Here is an 18114-nt window from a genome sequence, read left to right as displayed (position 1 = left end):
AGAAATCCTGGACAGAAATCTCTATGCCTCTGGTCCTCACTACCTTTATCTGAATCTAAGCATGGAATTCTTTTTATCAAACTCTCCAGACACAGGCATATATTTTTATACACACATATGGGCAGAGAGTACTGGCTTTCGTTCTCAGAGCTTCCTCTGTTACAAACACCCAGCTACTGTACAATACCATAGGGAGCAGGGAGGGAAGCCAGAGAGCTAAGAACACAGCTCAGAGGCAAGGGTGCAAAGGGGAGAAGCGCGGAACTCAGACCAGCTCCTCTGGGAGGAAGTGACGACCAGGACCTAGGAGAAACTAGAAGGCACAGAGTGGAGAAGGAACAGATGTTGCTACCTTTTCAAAATAGGGCATTAATTCTCAGCTCAACAGACTGTGACCACCACAGACACAGGTAGCAACAGGTAACTGTACTTAGGGTCCAAAGTGATCTACTGAGCAATTATTATATGCTGAGCACTGTTAGAAATGGGGATACAGAAATGAGTACTACTTTACTTTTCTTAGTTAGCTGCCACAATAACCCCAACACATAGATCTTAGCTACCCCATTTTATAGGTAAAGACACTGAGGCTTGGTGAAAGAAAATGAAGTTATAAATACAGAGCCCTGTGCTGGCCTCCATCAGGGATGTGGAAATGATTTTTTTTTCTTTATAATCAAATCATGTAACATAAATTGCCTAGCACAGTGCCTGGCAGCTATCAATAGACTGTAAATATTCATTCCCTTTATAATTTACAAAGAACTTCCTTGTACATTGTCTTATTTGATCCTTTATGTAGTATTTATTACCTGTGGGGAAAGTAGTTCGAAGTGTTTAACTCGCTTGAGTAAGATCACACCTGTAGTCCTTGGGGAACTGAGACAGGAAGTGAGGTGTCCTGGCCCCAAATCCCTTGCTCTTTCTATGCCATTCACAGTCATGTATTTGTTCGTTCATTTGACAATCCATTTTTTGAAGCAAATAACTCTGCAACAAGGCAGTCAGCTCAAAGTGCTTTTGTAGAGGCACAGAATACCCAGGAGACGGGCGAGGGAGGCCCATTCCACCTCAGGACCACAGAATGTGGGAGCTGGAGGAACCACAGAGATGATAAAGTCTCCCCCCCCCCATTTTGGTGATGGGAAATTAAGCCTCGGCACGATCATCACTAATGGGGAGGTGAAATCAGAGAAGCCTGGGTACTCGGTGTGGTCTAGAACATCCCGCAGGCCCTGGGACAGAGCGAGGACTGACTCCTAAAACACTGCTCCTTCTCTCCCAGGTGCCTTCGTGCATGTGGGCATAAAGGAGAGAGCAGGAAAGTGCTTGCTCTTCCCTTCCTTCCCCTCTTTTCACCTCCCGACCCTCCCTTGGCCCCCTTTCTCCCTCCCCACCCACCCATCATGGAGCCATCTTTTCATCATCATGACAGGCAGAAAGAGTTGGGCAAGCAGGTCCCCAAGGTGCCACAGGACCAGAGGGCATGAAATATTGAGCAGCCAGTGTTGACAAGGAATGGGTTTTAGGAAATTGAAAATTCCCCCGTCACTTTAGAGTAAACGGTTCCTGATGTAGCTGAAGGCTGCTGCTGTGCCACCGTGCCCACCGTGGCCCGGAGAGCCTCGAGAAGTGTGAAGGCAGCAGCCTGGCCAGTGGCTCTGCCGTGCCTCAGGCTCCCTTGTTCTGTGAAGACATAGGAACCCAGGCTGGGGGTGAGGAGACGAGAAGACGGTAGGAAGCAGGGTTGGAGGGTAGTGCTGAGAAGAAATGAGAAAGGGCCGGTCCCATCCTAACAATGGCCCTTAGCAAAAGGGGCAGATAAGGGGGGCCATGTCTCACGTGAACATAATTTACTGGAGTTTCTTTTTACATTAGTAAACTGCCACACGTACATCATAAAAAATATAAAAAGTTAAAAATTTCAACGAAGAAAGTTAAAATGACCTCTAATCCCAACATGGTTAACATCTTGGCGCATATCCCTCAAGCTTTTAATCTCCCCTCTGTCTATAATCTATCTAACTTATTGTTGTATTTTTCCCCCAGTTGGGATCACACTGTACTTACAGTTCTGTAACCTGTTCTTTCCACTTAATACATGGCAAACAGTTTCCCATGTCATTAAATATCCATCTATAGCATCACTTTTAATGGCTACACAGAGTATTCTAAGATATAGGTGAACTAAATGTGCTATAATTTATTTAGCTAATTCTCCGTCAGTGGGCATTTAAGTCAGTTCCAGTTTTTCACCGTTATTAAAAAATGGCTGTGATAAGCACCCTTGTACACAATAGTTACAAGATTAAATTCCTGGAAGAGAAATTTCTTATCTAAAGGAATATACTTGTTTAAATAAGCCCTGAATTGGACTGGATGTCAACGGCTTGTAGAGGGCTAAGGAACCTAAGATAATGAGTCCCTAAGGGGCGGGGTAAACAAATCAACTGGAGGCAGCACCTGTCAGCACTTCCAGGCCCTGTGCAGTGTGACAGGACCTTTTGGGGACACAGTTGGCAAAGGGCTTCCCTTAGTTCCAGCTCCTCCCAATGCAATATATCCTACAATCCAGCCTCCACGTCCATTCAACAAAGCAGTCCTCACCTCCGACCTGCCAGCCTCCATCCCTGTGTGCCCACCTGAAGGCTGACCATGGTCCCTGCCAGCTTCCCAGCCTGGCTCGGAGGAGGCTCAGACATGGGGCCCAGGACCGCTGAACCCCTCTTCCCTATTGCTGGCTCCATTAATCCTTTCTGGAGCACCGGTTCTCTGAGGGACAAGAAACCATTACCTGGAGCGGGGCTTCCCAAACTTCAGGAGTCACCCAGGGATTTTGTTTAAATGCAGTTTCTAATTCAGTAGGTTTGGGTGAGACCTGCCATTCGACATTTCTGATCAGCTCATAGGCGATGCCAGAGTGGCTGGTGCAGTGATGACACTGGCAGGAGAAAGGACCCAGTTGTGACTCCCAGCCCCCCATGAGAATCTCCCAGGAAGCTTTTGTGAAAGCATGCCCGTGCCTGAGCCCCACAACCAGAGAGCTGATTCTATGGACCAGGGAGGTGCTTTGAGCGCCGATACTTTCTAAACTCGCTGCAGGTAATTAGAATGTGTGACCAGATTTAAGAATCACGGATCTGGAACTACGTCAGACAGCGGTCTTGTTTATTTTGTCTTTACATCCCCAGCACTAGCCATGTGTTAATCCGCGAGCTCAAAGAATTGAGAAGTCATCTTTCATACAAAAATCATATCAACAATTCATGAAGAGTCTCTGTTAAGCCTCTGGGCAGCTCCTACTGCAGGCTCCAGACTGCATCTGCCTTCCCCTTCCACCTCCATAACAACATTAGTTTGTCATTATCTGAGCACTTACTGTGGGTCAGGTACTTCGTCCTGTTGTCATTCCTACTTTACAGATGTGAAGATTGAGGCTCCAAGAGGCAGAGTAACTTGCCCAAGGTCATAAGTGGTGGGGCTAGGATCTGAACCCAAGCCTGTCTGACTCCAAAGTCTGTCTCTTGGCTACTTACTTGGCCTTTATTGGTTTCTGTCCATTCTTTGTGTTCTGTCAGTCTAATGGAGGCCATCAGATGTCTCAGGCGCGGCTCTTGCATGGTTTCCCTCTGACCAGGGGCCAGATGTCTGTTGTTGATGACAGGCTGCTGTGAGGATCAGGCAGGGGTGCGTGTGCAGGCCCTTGGGACACTGGTAGAGGCTCTGTGGGGTGCGGGATGCTTCACGGTGGTCACCTTGCCAGGCATCTGAGTGTCAGTGTCTCCATTGTCAGGTTCGCCTGGAGTGGCCCACGGACTTAGCCATCAATCCGATGGACAACTCCCTCTACGTCCTCGACAACAACGTGGTCCTGCAAATCTCTGAAAACCACCAGGTGCGCATCGTGGCCGGGAGGCCCATGCACTGCCAGGTCCCCGGTATCGACCACTTCCTGCTGAGCAAGGTGGCCATCCACGCAACCCTGGAGTCAGCCACCGCCTTGGCTGTCTCCCACAATGGCGTCCTGTACATCGCTGAGACCGACGAGAAGAAGATCAACCGCATCAGGCAGGTCACCACGAGCGGAGAGATCTCACTCGTCGCGGGGGCCCCCAGTGGCTGTGACTGTAAAAATGATGCCAACTGTGATTGTTTCTCTGGAGATGATGGTTATGCCAAGGATGCCAAGCTGAATACCCCATCTTCTTTGGCTGTCTGTGCCGACGGGGAACTCTACGTGGCTGACCTTGGGAATATCCGAATTCGGTTCATCAGAAAGAACAAGCCTTTCCTCAACACCCAGAACCTGTACGAGCTGTCCTCACCCATCGACCAGGAGCTCTACCTGTTTGATACCAGTGGCAAGCATCTGTACACCCAGAGCCTGCCGACAGGAGATTATCTGTACAACTTCACCTACACTGGGGATGGCGACGTCACACTCATCACAGACAACAACGGCAACATGGTAAATGTCCGCCGAGACTCAACGGGAATGCCCCTCTGGCTGGTGGTCCCAGACGGCCAGGTGTACTGGGTGACCATGGGCACCAACAGTGCGCTCAAGAGTGTGACCACACAAGGACATGAGTTGGCCATGATGACATACCATGGCAACTCTGGCCTTCTGGCAACTAAAAGCAATGAAAATGGATGGACAACATTTTATGAGTAAGTATCAAGACAAGGCCACTTACTCGTTTTGTTTCATGAGATGCATTGTAGGTGTAGAGGTGAATGGAAGGAGTGTTAATTTTTGGTATTTCATTTTAGTTCAGGATTTGAGATGCAAACCATAACCTGGAATATGTTCTGCCTGTTCATGTTCCAGATGATTGCTCCTAGGAAGGAACATGGGATAGTGGAGAAGGCATGAGCTTTGGAGTCAGGGGAATTGGGCTTGAATCCCACCTCTCCTACGGACTTAACCTCTTTAGGCCTCAGTTTCCACATCTGTCAAATGGAAACAGTGAATGTCTTCCCAATATACCACAGGGAGGTGATAGGGATAAAAAGTCCTTGATAGAGTGCTAGCATCGTCATATGACCACTGTCCAGAAATATGGCAGAAGGGACAAGGCACATTTCCATGTCGACGAATTGTTCACGTGATTGAAGCTCCCATCTTCAAGTTCCAAAAAACTTTTTTTTTTTTTTTTTTTACTTTAACCATTTGGATGGAACTTATGAAGTGCTTTATATTCCTCCCTTCTCAAACACATTATACAGACACAATGAAACCTTTCTTTTTATGAGTCCAAGAACACCCACAGTTGCGTATTATGCTGTAATATGAAACTAACTTCCAGAAAGTGAGGCAGTGAGGGTATAGAACCCTTCACCCCTGCTAAAAGGATTCTAAACTTTCGTGTATGAGCTCCTATGCCGAATCGATACAGTTTTACTGTTTCCTCCCTTCGTGAGGCACTATTGTGTCGCTATTTGTTTTAATCCTGGTGCCCACTTCAGGTAGCTACTACCCTTCTCTTCATTCAAGATAGGGCTTCTCAAGTGGTGTGGTCAGAGAACCAGAGTTCAGTTTATTCTAATCCTGTTCAAAATCAAATATATATCTGTGTTCCTCTATGACCCATTTTAATGAGTGGACTTTGTAACATCTCCTTTTTATACTTAGATTTCTTTTAAGCTTCTTTTTGAGATCTTAGCCATGTTCCAGACAACTGAGACTGCTGAACAGGGGAACATTAAATAAGTATGCAGGAGATGGGGAAGGAACTAGCCTTGTTGCACATCAGATACGGGCTAGGAACCATATTATTGCATTTTATCCTCAGCAGCTCTGGAAAATCGGTGGTATTATCCATTTTATAGAAATAGAAACTGAGGCTCAGAGAGACTCATTTGTCCACTGTTATATAGTGAGAACATGGCAGAGCCCAAGTCTGTCTGATGCCAGAGCTCATACTCTCTCAGCTCTGCCCTGCTGCCCACTGCTGAGTTTGTAAATCCCAAATGAACTTGAATCTTTGAACCATAAATTGTTCTCAAGCTTGATCAAGCATCAGTTTCTCACAGTCCTAGAATCCAAAGGAAAAGGATCTGTAATAGATTTTTAAATACAATTTGCACCAAAAAATGTCACAGCAATTTGTGCAAAGTTCACTGGCTAAATTCCTTTCTCCAAACAAGGGCCTTGTTAATTATAAAGAAAAGACAAAGATCCAGGAAAACAGCAATTATCTTGATTAACTCATTGAAATGGAAATACACTAAATAATTCAATTTTCCCCCATTGCCCAATGGAAATCTCTTATACATTATTTAGCCAATACAGGGGTTTCTTTGTCAGAGCAAGTTGGTGCATTCACTTAATTCCCATGGTCACTCTCTAATCCCAAACTGAATGCTTACACATCACTGCAAGGGTTGCTCTCAACCAACCCTGAAATCTAATACCGTTTCCTACACCTCTCCCAGAAAGGATCCCATTTTCCCCTCCCTGTCTTCCCTGATGAAATACACAGCCAGGGTTGATATTTTGTTGAGAAGGAAAAGTTAGTACAATCGCTTTTTATAAAATGGTGTTTGGAATTCCAAAGTATCCACTAAATAGCAGTACCCAGGAGTTGAAGATAAAAGCCCTAAAATAAAAAGAGAAACTGACTTTTTTTGAGATCATACCATATGCCACGCTCTTTCCCATTTAATCTTGACGGCAACCTCAGACAGCAGAAATTATCATCTACATTTTTTTTACAGATGAACAAACTGAGGCACAGAGAAGATTAGGTGACTAGTCTTTCTAAAATCACCGTGAGTACATGGCAAAGCCAGAACACAAATCTCTGTTCTTTCAACCACACTGGCTATGTTCACCTAAGTTCTTTGTGACATAGCTAAAGGAGCAGACAAAAGCTGTAATTGAAGTAGGTAGGGAATTACAGATCAGACCAGAAGAGCAGGATCAAATGTCAAGTCTGAGGGATCAAAACTAGGAAAGGGATCTGGTCCCTAAGAATATCTGGGAAAAGGTATGCAAAGTGGGTCAAGGAAAAATGGTTCAGTTTGGATTGTGAACCAAGTGAGGGTACCAGATAGCTGTTTTCACTGAGTGTTAGCCAAGGGACTCGGGCATGCTGGCTGGCTTCCAGACACAAGTCTCAACCAGACAGAAATAATGCCTGCCTTCCTCCATTTCAAGGTCATTGTGAGAGGATCAAAAAACTAAATAAATACTGAAAGTAAAAATACTTTGCAAACTCTAAAGCTCCTAAGTAAGGATGTGATATTATCATTTTTCATGTTTCTTAACATAGATATGGACAGATTTTGCAAATGCATCATTGCTTTAGTGAATTTTCTACTTTTAGCTCCATGAGGCAACATAGTGGTTTCCAGCCCAAATGCTCTAATATTAAAAAAAAAAAAAAAAAAATCCAGCCCAGGCTTGCCTGTGACATGGACTGTTACTGAAACAAATTTTAAGTTGGCTCTATCGATCCTCTCAACAGACTAAATAATACATGTAACATAAACATCACACACTTCAGAGCAACTTGACTTAAAGAGTTCACAACTCTGGAGAATCGAGGTTACTTTCCTTCCCTCAGGCCACAAGTCTGCTCATGGAAAACTTCAAAGGAATCTATAATGCAGTCTTCATCTCTAATGTGTGGCATCATTAATTTCAGACTTGGGCTCCTGGACAGATGGCACTTGGTGGCTCAAAAAATGGCCTGATGAGCATGAGGCAGGTTCCAAAACTAGGTTGCTGGGTTGGGCATGAGCACCCAGTTTTCCCAAGTTTCATAGGGGGAAGTGGCTTTGGCATCCCATGACAGACAGCCCCTGTCATGGTTATTTTCACACTAACTACTGTGAGACACCAACTAATTTATCTCTGTATCAGGCTTAGGACTTGCCACCTAGTAGGTGTTTCACTAAATATTTTATGAATGAAATGTAAATTCAGGAAGGAAAGGAGATAAAGAAGGGAAGAAAAAATATGCCGTAGTGAGAAGAATACTGGATTCAAATCCCAGCTCCAGCACTATCAGTGCTCCCAGCAGGATATAGAATTCAACTCAAATGGTTCAGATGAAGAGACTTGGCTTCTGGGTTTTGCTGAGGATGTAAGAACTGTAAAGAGCATTGTTCCCAATCTTACAAAGAAAATAAGACAGACAAGTGACAAAATTATGAGTTTTCCTTCAACTCCTTCTCTGAGGTCCCAGGGCAACCAACTGACCAAATCCAAGGAAAGACAGACTACTGAAGAGAAAGACAAGATGTGAGCACTAGCTTACCTGTGGTAAATGCAACCAGTCACCAGTAAGAAGAGTTCAGCTGAGGTGGTTGGAGAATTTATAAATGCTAAGCGTGTAGTGGAAAGAGAGTATGAAGCCCTTGAAGGCTGCAGAAATTGGGAGAATCCTGATCCTCTTTAGAGCTTTTCTCCACAAACCCCACCCGGTACTCTCAGAAAAGAATTGAGAAAGATTTAAGAAAGTGTCCCTTGTGAAAGACCTGGAGCGGGGTTGGGGGGTGGGAGAGAGTTCAGCAGCTGCTGAGGGAAGGGCACAAATATCTGCCTACTCCACCCAGACTCTTTTTACCTTATCTCCCAATATGGAACAGAAGCTTTAATCTGTGGAGAGAAGGGCAACTAACACAATCCTACTTTGGTACTGGTGGAAACCCACTGCAGCTGAATGAGGGAAGAAAACATGTTTTAAATTTTTGCTGGAAGGGGAGCAGGAATATGTAACAGGCCCAGAATTACAGCCTGAAAGGGGGCAGGGGCACTAAAGAGACCACACACCTGAGACTCAGGGACACATGGGTATGTATATAAGACTGAGGCTTAATCAGAACAATAGAGAACTCTCTCAGGCTCTCCCCCTCCCCACACTACTAGCTAAAAAGCTAAACATAACCATGAAAAGCAGAATAGTGCTGGCAAAGAGATAAGAAAGGAACAAGAGCATGGAAAAGAGATCCTTTCTGAGGCACAGTACAAAGAGAAGACCTAAAACTAAAGATGGAATCAACACTGAGAAAAAAAAAAAAAGACATTTTTGCACGCTAACATAAGGTATTGCTAGAAAAATTTAAAGCCTGTAATGCAGTAAGATTAGCCATAGAAACAAACTTCAAAGCCAGTCCAAATTCTAACTAAATTAACTCAAACACCCTCACTAAAGTCCTAGCAGAAGGAAACTCATACCCACCTCCAGTAATAAAACCTGTTACCTCAGTTTCTACTGTGCTACGCAAGATGTCACACTTTAAACTAAACATACAAAAAGGCAAGAAAAAGCAACACACTCCCAAGAGACAAAAGAATCATCAGAAGTACAGTCAGATATGACACAGATGTCGAAACTACCTTTCAGGGAATTTAAAATAACTATAATTATGTTAAAGGCTCTAATGGAAAAGGTGAACAATATGTAAGATCGGATAGATAATTTCAGTAGAGAAATGGAAACTATAAGAGGGAATCAAATGGAAATGCTAGAAATGAAAAACTCAGTTACAGAGATGAAGAATGCCTCTGATGGGCTTATCAGTAGATTTGGCACAGCTGAGGAAAGAAGATGGGTCAATAGAAATTGCCCAGACTGAAATACAAAGAGAAAAATGAGTGAAAGAAAATACAGAACAAGGCATCCAAGAGCTGGGGGGCATTGTCAGCTGGTCTACTATACATGTAACTGGAATTCCATGAGAAGAGAGAAAGAATAAGACAGAAGAAATATTTGAGGATTTAAAGGTCTATAATTATCCATAAGTAAGTGATGGACACCAAACCACAGACCCTAAGACTCAGAAAATACCAAGCAGAATAAACACACACACACACACACACACACACACACACACACACACACACACACACACACCTCGACATATATTCAAACTGCTGAACACAAAAGAAAAAGAGAAAATCTTGAAAACAGTCAGGGAAAAAAAGGCATTTCATAAAGAGGAACCTAAAGATAAGAATTGCAGCAGACTTCTCATCAGAAACCATGCAAGAAAGGAAAAAACAAAAACCTGTCAACCCAGAATTCTATGCCCAGCAAAAATATCTTTCAAATAACGAAAGGTTATAGAGGTATAGGCAGGCATAAGGGAACCCAGAAAGGATGGTGAGGCACCCAGGCACTAAAAATAGTGAACCGTGATCGACCATCAGGCTGAAGGGCAAGGCAGGGAAGGAATAGGATATTGTTGCTGAGTTCCTGTGTAAACTGGAACCATGAAGGAGAAACCATCTGGTAGAAGCTGGAATTACAGATAGATGCATCCACCGTTAGAAATATGGCGCTGAAGGAGATGGGAGAAAGGAACACTTCTCCTCTTGACCTCCAATCTCTTGCCAGTACCTATTACCATTGACTGAATCCAACCAGAAGCAAGCCAGCAAGGGGGCCCCATGATGTCGTCTGTGGCAGTCAGCTCCTTTGGGCACAGAGTGGATCTGAGGGGAGAATAGAGATTAACCAGCACTGACACTGACCGGCTTTGTGACATTGTACACATAAGTGTCAGAGCCAGGATTCAATCACAGATCTACCTGAATCCTTTCCACTGGAGGCACCTTCTCCCAGATGCACTGCCTCAAGTACAAGACCAGTGAGAGATAAGACCTACAGTGTACAGTGGACCAGATCTTAGAAAGGCTAGAATTCATTGTTGGAACGTAATTCTATGGGAAATGGGCTAACAAGTATTAGTTTTTATTGCAGAAGCCAAAAAAGTCCCCTAGCTCTGGTCCAGTTTTGGAGGAGCTAATGATGTAGTCATGCCATCTATTATAGTGACCTCAGACCAAGGGAAGTACCCACGTGCATGAGCTTTGAACTCTAATTATTCACAGAGGATACAGTGTCCAATTCTTCTTGTTGATGACAGGGGTGTTAGTGAAACAATCATAGATGAAAGTCATAAAAATCAAATATTTTATTTTCCAGCTGAAAAGTCCCAATCAGCAAAAGTTAGTATCAGAGAGGCAATTTGGCGTTTTCCTTGCTGGCTGCACATAGTTAAATGACTTGAGATGCGAAGTATTGAGTGTGAAGAAGAAAGCCTTGCAATGTGTGTGAAGATACTCTTTAGTGGTCCTCTTCTGAGAGCCAAGTTCACAGCAACTATATGAATCTTTTATGTGTTTTCTTTCCCCGTGCTCCCAAGATGTTTTGGGAAAATGGAGCAAAGAAAAGTCCGTGGAAGGAAATAATGAAAAGCCAATCATCGGTCATCTCCATCGTACTCCGCCGCCCCCGAATGGGGGCTGCCATCACTGCGGTGTCAGTGGCTTTAGTATCAGACCAAAGCATCTTGAAGGGAAAACTGTCAGTCTTCTTGACCCTCTCGAGATTTCCAAATGCAGTTTTTTCTTTAACACATGTGACGAACACAAAAGTTTTGATTCGAAATAGCACCATTTTTATGGGAAGCTTGATGAAACAAAACACCCTTTCAGGTCAGACAGACTTGACTTTGACTCTATATTCCTCTGCTGGCTGTGTGATCTTAGGCAAGTTCCTTGTGCTTTCTGAGTCTCAGCTTCACTAACAGTGAAATGATGACAAAAATGCCTACCTCAAAAGATAGTTATGAGCACAGTGCTGGGTACCTAAAAGGTACTCTATGAATATTAGTGAACTTTCCCTTCCTCGCGTGGAAGGAGGCAGATAAAAAGGGTAGAGCTCTTAGTTATTTTCTGTCCATGTCTTGAAAAAACAACAATATGTACTATTCATTCATTTATTCCTTCATCAAAGAAATATATATCGAGTACCTTTTATACGTGGATGCTGGGTATTCTAGGCACTGAGAATTCAGACAAGGTCCTTGTCCTTTTGGAGCTTGTTTTCTAGTGGGAAGAGACAGACAACAAACAAGTAAACACATAAACATACAATAAGTGTAGTGAAGAAACTGAAATAAGATAATGGGATAGAGATGGGAGCACTTACCTATTTCAGGAAGGGTGATCAGGAAAGACCTTGCTGAAGTGACAGCGTGTGAGCTAAGACATGAACAATAAAAAGAACTAGCCATAACAAGATTGGAGGCAAGAGCGTTCCCAGCAAGGCAAAGAGTCAGTGAGAGCACCCCAAGCCTGGTCTGAGTTGGGCATGTTTGGAGAATAGAAGCTGATGCAGTGGAACGCAGGCCGTATGGAGGAATAGGATTCAAAGTGAAACTCGAAAGAGAGGAAGGAAGGAGCAGGTCACTCAACTAACGGTCACAATTATTGATAGTCTACCAGGCATCTTCTAAGTTCTGGGATACGTCAATGACCCAACAAAGGCCCTTCCCTCAGGGGGTTGACATTCTATTGAGCAAAGTCTCATTGGATCCTGCGGGCCTTGGTAAGAATGTGCATTTCATTTTAAACATGTTACCTTGTGTGAGCCTCACAACCTCTGTCTAAGATAGGTATTCTTACCCTCATTTTATAGAGGAGAAAACAGCGGCTCACAGAGGTTATGTTAGGTAACCTGCCTGGAATAATATCATTTGTGGTGGAGGGTTGATGGTTAGCAGGAGATCAGAACTGAGTGCCTGTCCTTTAGAGTCCCATACTGCCAAGTATAGAGCCTGGATTCCAGGCCTAGACCGTCCAGCTCTAAGGACCCTGCCACACCAACACGTTCCTTCCATTCCTCTTCGTTAGAGAGAGAGAATATTTGCCAGTACTTTAAGTAAAGCCACCACAGAGGTTAACTAAACCATTATCCAGGAATCACCCAATCGTGGGACCCGGGCTTGAAGCAACCCCTTGGGATCCAGAAAGTGTAGAGACCTGTCCCCCTGACCCCTTGTTGGGTCGCTCTGGCCTCCTTTCTCTTGGCAGCTCTACAGCAGGAAGAGAAAGGGCTCCACAGAGGGGGGCACAGGGCAAAGGTTTTCAAGGTCCAGAGGATGGGCAGCTGCACTTCTTCCCCACAGAGGCGGAAGCAACAGTGTTCTGACAGGATAATCACAGGTATTGATCAGGCAGCAGAGATCCAGTGGCATTTCTCTAGCTCTGGAAGGCACCGACATGAATGAATAAGAGACAAGAAAATTCTATAAATTGGCTGTTCTATTTGATGTTCACTTAATTGAGATATTCAGTGCTTCTAATGGAAAATGTGAGGAGTGGAAATTACTGTTTTTCAGCCATCTCATATAAAATAAAAACCAGATCTTGAAGGCACAGGGCCTTTTCATTGTATCTTGTTCAGGCTCAATTTCATTATGTGTTACAGGCTACCTTCAGTAATAATTACAATTGTCTGCCTTTATGCAAAGCTTCTTTCTGTCTTGGGGACTAAAACGCTAGGGAGATGCCTACGGAGATTGCTAAAGTATCATTTAGTGAAAGCAGTTGATTCTGTATTTGTGCATTCAGCAGATGTTTATCATGTACCTACTGTGTGTCAAACCTCTTTCAAGTCCTGCAGGAGGTAGCGTGTGAATGAATCACGCTCTGTCTTCTCCAACAGAGCACGTCCAATCATGCACTCATTTATTTGTTCAGCCAACGTCCCCCGCCTGTCTTCTCTGTGCCAGACCCAATACTGGGGAAGCAGAGATGAACCGAGAAACAGCCCTCCAGGGTCCCATTGCTGGCAGGTGGTGGAATCCAGATTCCCAGCCTGGCCATCTGACTCCTCAGGCCTGTCCTGACTCAAGCACTCCCAGGGCTAAGCGGGAGATAACTTGTCCGTCAGCTATTTCAGTGAAGGGGACGCATTCTCTGATGGAGTCGTGCCAGAGTCTAATTGGGAGAAGAGAGACAGGAGAGACAAGGGAGGGCTTTATGGGGTGGCATTTAAACGAGGCCTTGTTAGAAGTAGTATTGAAGTGACATCTGACTGCTAATCAATCATCTCTTTGTCAGTTCTTGTTTGTAAGACTCCAAAACTTGTTTTTTAGTTCTCCTGCATAGTATAATAAAAATCTTTTTTATCTCGTTAGGTCAGGAAATTAGATAGCCTGAGTAAGTAGTCTCATTAATAAAGACTATAGGTGTTTATCAATAAAGATAACAGGTGTCCGAAGACCCAGACTCGATCGGCATACCTATCCCATGAACTGTTGGACCGAAACAGGTCTTCCTGTTGATTTAAAACATGGCTCAGGATCTGATGGGGCTCAGCTTCCTCACAGACCACGGACACAGTTAAGATGACCAGGGCAGAGCCAGTTTTGGGGATCTTGATATTTGGCTTAGACGTTTGGGGTACCCTAGGAATAGTTTACTGAAAAGGCCTAGAGGTTGATATTGGCAGATGTCCTAGAATGACACTCCTCTGTAAATGCCAGTAATGTAAAAGGTCCTCTTCCCCAAGATGGCCATATTCCCAAGCTCCCTGTATCTGGCATGACTTGGGTTGTCACAGCGCTTTTCTGTTCATGACAATAACCCGTCTTGATTATAGAAAATCTTGGGACTATAAAACATATATAAATAAGCAATTAAAATCACCTGTAATTCTGCCTCCCAGAGATAACCACTGTAAACATTTTTGTGCAATTCCTTTCTGTGCAAATTTTCAGCAGCCATAAAGGGTTAACCAGAACACCAGCCTCACCTAGAGTTAAAGGGAGCAGAGCTCTGGGAGTCTCCAGGTGAGAGAGGCCTCGGGCAAACATTGCAGATCTTTACCCCAAGACTCACTGCCCTTCCTAGCAGCAGGCTCTCAGCATCACTGCCTCGCTGGCTCTGAGGGACGTTCTGCACCCTTGACCTTGCAGTCCAGGTCACACCATCACCCTTCCCTAAGCCAGACTGACCTTTTCTGACAAGAACCTGACTCTGGACTCCGGAAGAAAAATGAGAAATCATGACAAGCAACAGGTTTCTAAAGCCCCTTAACTGCCTGTGGGAGAGCCCAAAGGACTGACAAGCCTTGCTCCTCCAAGCCCAGGCCTGAGTACAGGGTAGAGACCACTGCATTGCTCGCCATCTTGGAAAGAGCTTCTGTTCCCCTTCCTCAGGCTTCAGCAACAGAGGTTCAACTTTCCCAAAACCCCTCGGCCCTTCCCCCAGAGTTAGTCTTGGGTCATTCAAAAGACCTTTACCAACACCTCCTCTGTAGCAGACTGTGCAGGGACCATTAGGATTCAGTGTAAAGAATGCCATGATCAGCACCAAACACAGTGACGGAAAGAATTAGCAGATGGCAGAATCCGTGCAACACCCAAATCTAACCTTCGGCAGAAAATTGCTCAGCGCCTAGTCTCACTATGCCTCACCTGAAACCATACAAGCTGTGGGTCTCAGGGGTTCCAGCAGGAAACCAGCCCCAGCTAAAGGAAGCACAGAAGAACCCAGATAGAGCTGAACTTCTGAGCCTTTCATTTCACCATCATTAAAACCCTCAGGCACCCAGAGACCAGCTTTACCCCAATAGTAAAAGCAAAGCAAGAAAAAGAAGTCCAGCAGGGAGACCCAGAGTACATGGGGGACACGACTATGGCTGAACCCGTACTGCAAGCTTGAGCATGAGTAGAAGTCAGAAATATGGACATCTAGATAAAGAACCTTTACCCCATTCAAGCGCAAAAAGGCTATTTAAACCTACCTTTTTACACTGTAGCTTCCCATAATTAAAAATAGTAACTAAAATGTGAATAGCTTACTGCCTGCTGTCTCCCAACCACTCTGCAGTAGGTAGGCAAGCACACACAATGGATACTTGCAAATGGACAGTACAGAAATGCTCGTTGAACACAGAGAAGCAAGTGGTAGCTTGGAAGCAGATCTGAGTTTGAATTTTGACTCTACCACATTTATTAGCTGTGTGACCTTGAGCAGGTGACTTCATATTTCTGAGCCTCAATTTCTGAGACTCCTCCAAAAAAGGAGATAATATATACCTTTTAGATTAGTTGTGAGGATTAAATGAAAGAATGTATGAAATAAGGACTAGCACCATACCTGGTACATTGTAAGTATTCAATAATGGTAGGTATTTCTTCTATTACTATCAGGAGAATGAGAAAGAGAATTAAGATTCAATTATGATGCTTCAGAAAGACCACACCAGAGCAAAGCTGTGAGGTCTGACAGCTGCAGATACATAGCTGCTTGGTGCCAGATGTGAAATCTAGATGGGAAGAGGTTGCAAGAGCCCATCTTTTTATGTGGCAGCAGAGTCCTGAATTGAATTGAGAGTCCCCTTTTCCCAGGCTCTGTAGCTTCCTGGGAAGCCCCATCTCTAGAGTTGTTCAGGAAAAATCTGTATACCAGTTCTTGGGGGTTTTGAGAAGGTATTCAAGCGTCAGGTTTGATCAGATCACCTCTGGGAGTCCCCCAGCTCTGACATTTGGTCAGCGGTCTCATACGGCTGCCATCGTCTCACCCTTCATGGGTGAGTATTAGTGTGTATCTACAGGACACTTCCGCATCTTCTCACAATGATCCTGGGAGGTCGGCAGGGCAGGGCGTATCATCTCCACTTTATGGAATTAGGAAAGGAAGACTCAGAGAGGTAAGTCATTTGCCTGCAGTTGGATATCAGCAGGTAGAGTCGTATCCTGAAAACTATGTGCAAGGAGATATAGGAGACTTGAAAATGTATTATCTAACCAGAAAGAAAACCAGAACATGCAAAACTATGGCATATAGTAGAACGTGCCAAGTTCCAGCTCTAGCACCATTATATTTCTGTTACTCAGAGCCACCCGTTGGTTTTCAGGTACGACAGCTTTGGCCGCCTGACAAATGTGACCTTCCCTACTGGCCAGGTGAGCAGTTTTCGAAGTGATACAGACAGCTCAGTGCATGTCCAGGTAGAGACCTCCAGCAAGGATGATGTCACCATAACCACCAACCTGTCTGCCTCAGGTGCCTTCTATACACTGCTGCAAGGTAAGCCAGGTGGGAGCTTGGGGACATTGAGGCAGAGGGGTGGGGAGACCCATTTGGAAGAAAACGACACAAGAAACAATCTGCTACTGGAGCTGCCCCAAAACAGGAAAGCAGTACAACTGGTTTCCCTCTGTATTGCCATCTAATTTTCAAAATATACCAGCCCGACTCCTATAAATTCTCTCCCAGAAGCTTCAGAGTAATATTTCATTGTCTCATCCCATTATCGTCAGAACAAAGGGCAGAGAATCCATTAGCTCCTAATCCAGGTGACCTCGCTATTCTGCCATTCTAATGGTTCTCAGATTAAAGGCGCATTCTCACACGGTTGCAGGCAAGGACAAAAGACGGAATAATTACACCTGGTACGAAAGGGATTTGGGCATGCAGATGTCCTTCCTGAAGCTCAGGTGAGAATGGTTTGTGCCCCTGCTAGGATTCCATAGAGAGGAGACCCTTCCTCTGCAACCATGACACAATCCTTGATATGAATTGATCTTTCTGCTTTAGCTAACGCAGTGATGAACCATTGCTGTACATTGTCTGCCTCGATCGTTCTCATGGGATGTGGTACCCCAGAGTGGAGCTTGCAACTTTGTTGGACTTAGTAAGCATGAAACAAAAAAGAAACCATCACCAGGAAAAAACTTTGCTTGATCTGCCCCCACCCGCCGCCCAGCCCTCCACGGTGTTTTGTACTCCCAGAAGCTTTGACACAAAGGAGTAAAAAGATCGTTGGGCTGGTAGTCAGAAACCTAAATTCTAGTCCTGATGCTGCCACCACCTCACCATGGCCCTCGATTTTCTTCTCTGGGAAAAGAAAGCAAGCTGAAGCCATGTCTAAGGTGTGGGGCAGTGCAAACAGCAGAAGTTCTGGGTGAGACAGACTGGGGCCCCTATGCCTGCTGTGCCAGTTCCTACCTGTGTGAATTGGGTGGAGTCGCTCTTCTCTGGGTCTCAGTTTCTGGGTCTGGGAAATGGGGCTGCATTACAGTACCTGCCACTTAGGGTAGCTCAGATCATCTCTTTAGACAAGGTACATAGAGTGACCAGCCTAGGCCAAGCACACAGTATTACTCAGTAAGTTCTTGTTGGATCAATTAATTCATTAACAAGCAGTTTGATTTGCCATAAGAAAATATATTTTCACAGCCGCTTTTACTCCCAAATGTAGTCCTATGCCTTTACAAAAGCTCCAAGAACAATAGCGGTTCTCAGTCAAAGAGAAACCGAGCCCTGGAGCTCCTTCCCCAGCAAGCACCTATCGCAGTGAG

The 18114-nt window shown here is 44.6% G+C and overlaps 1 protein-coding gene across 1 annotated transcript in view; it reads left to right on the top strand.

Annotated features, from left to right (window-relative positions):
• TENM4 (teneurin transmembrane protein 4) overlaps positions 1 to 18114 on the top strand; it is a 719375-nt gene that overhangs the window by 676152 nt on the left and 25109 nt on the right. The window contains exons 26-27 of the mRNA XM_033120388.1: positions 3794 to 4671; positions 16668 to 16840. Of these exons, the coding sequence (XP_032976279.1) occupies positions 3794 to 4671; positions 16668 to 16840 (1051 nt within the window). The remainder of the gene's footprint in view (positions 1 to 3793; positions 4672 to 16667; positions 16841 to 18114) is intronic.

Source organism: Rhinolophus ferrumequinum, chromosome 11 (genome assembly GCF_004115265.2).
Source record: "Rhinolophus ferrumequinum isolate MPI-CBG mRhiFer1 chromosome 11, mRhiFer1_v1.p, whole genome shotgun sequence".
In the NCBI taxonomy this organism is placed as follows: Eukaryota; Metazoa; Chordata; class Mammalia; order Chiroptera; family Rhinolophidae; genus Rhinolophus; species Rhinolophus ferrumequinum.
This window is presented reverse-complemented; position numbering and strand designations above follow the sequence as displayed.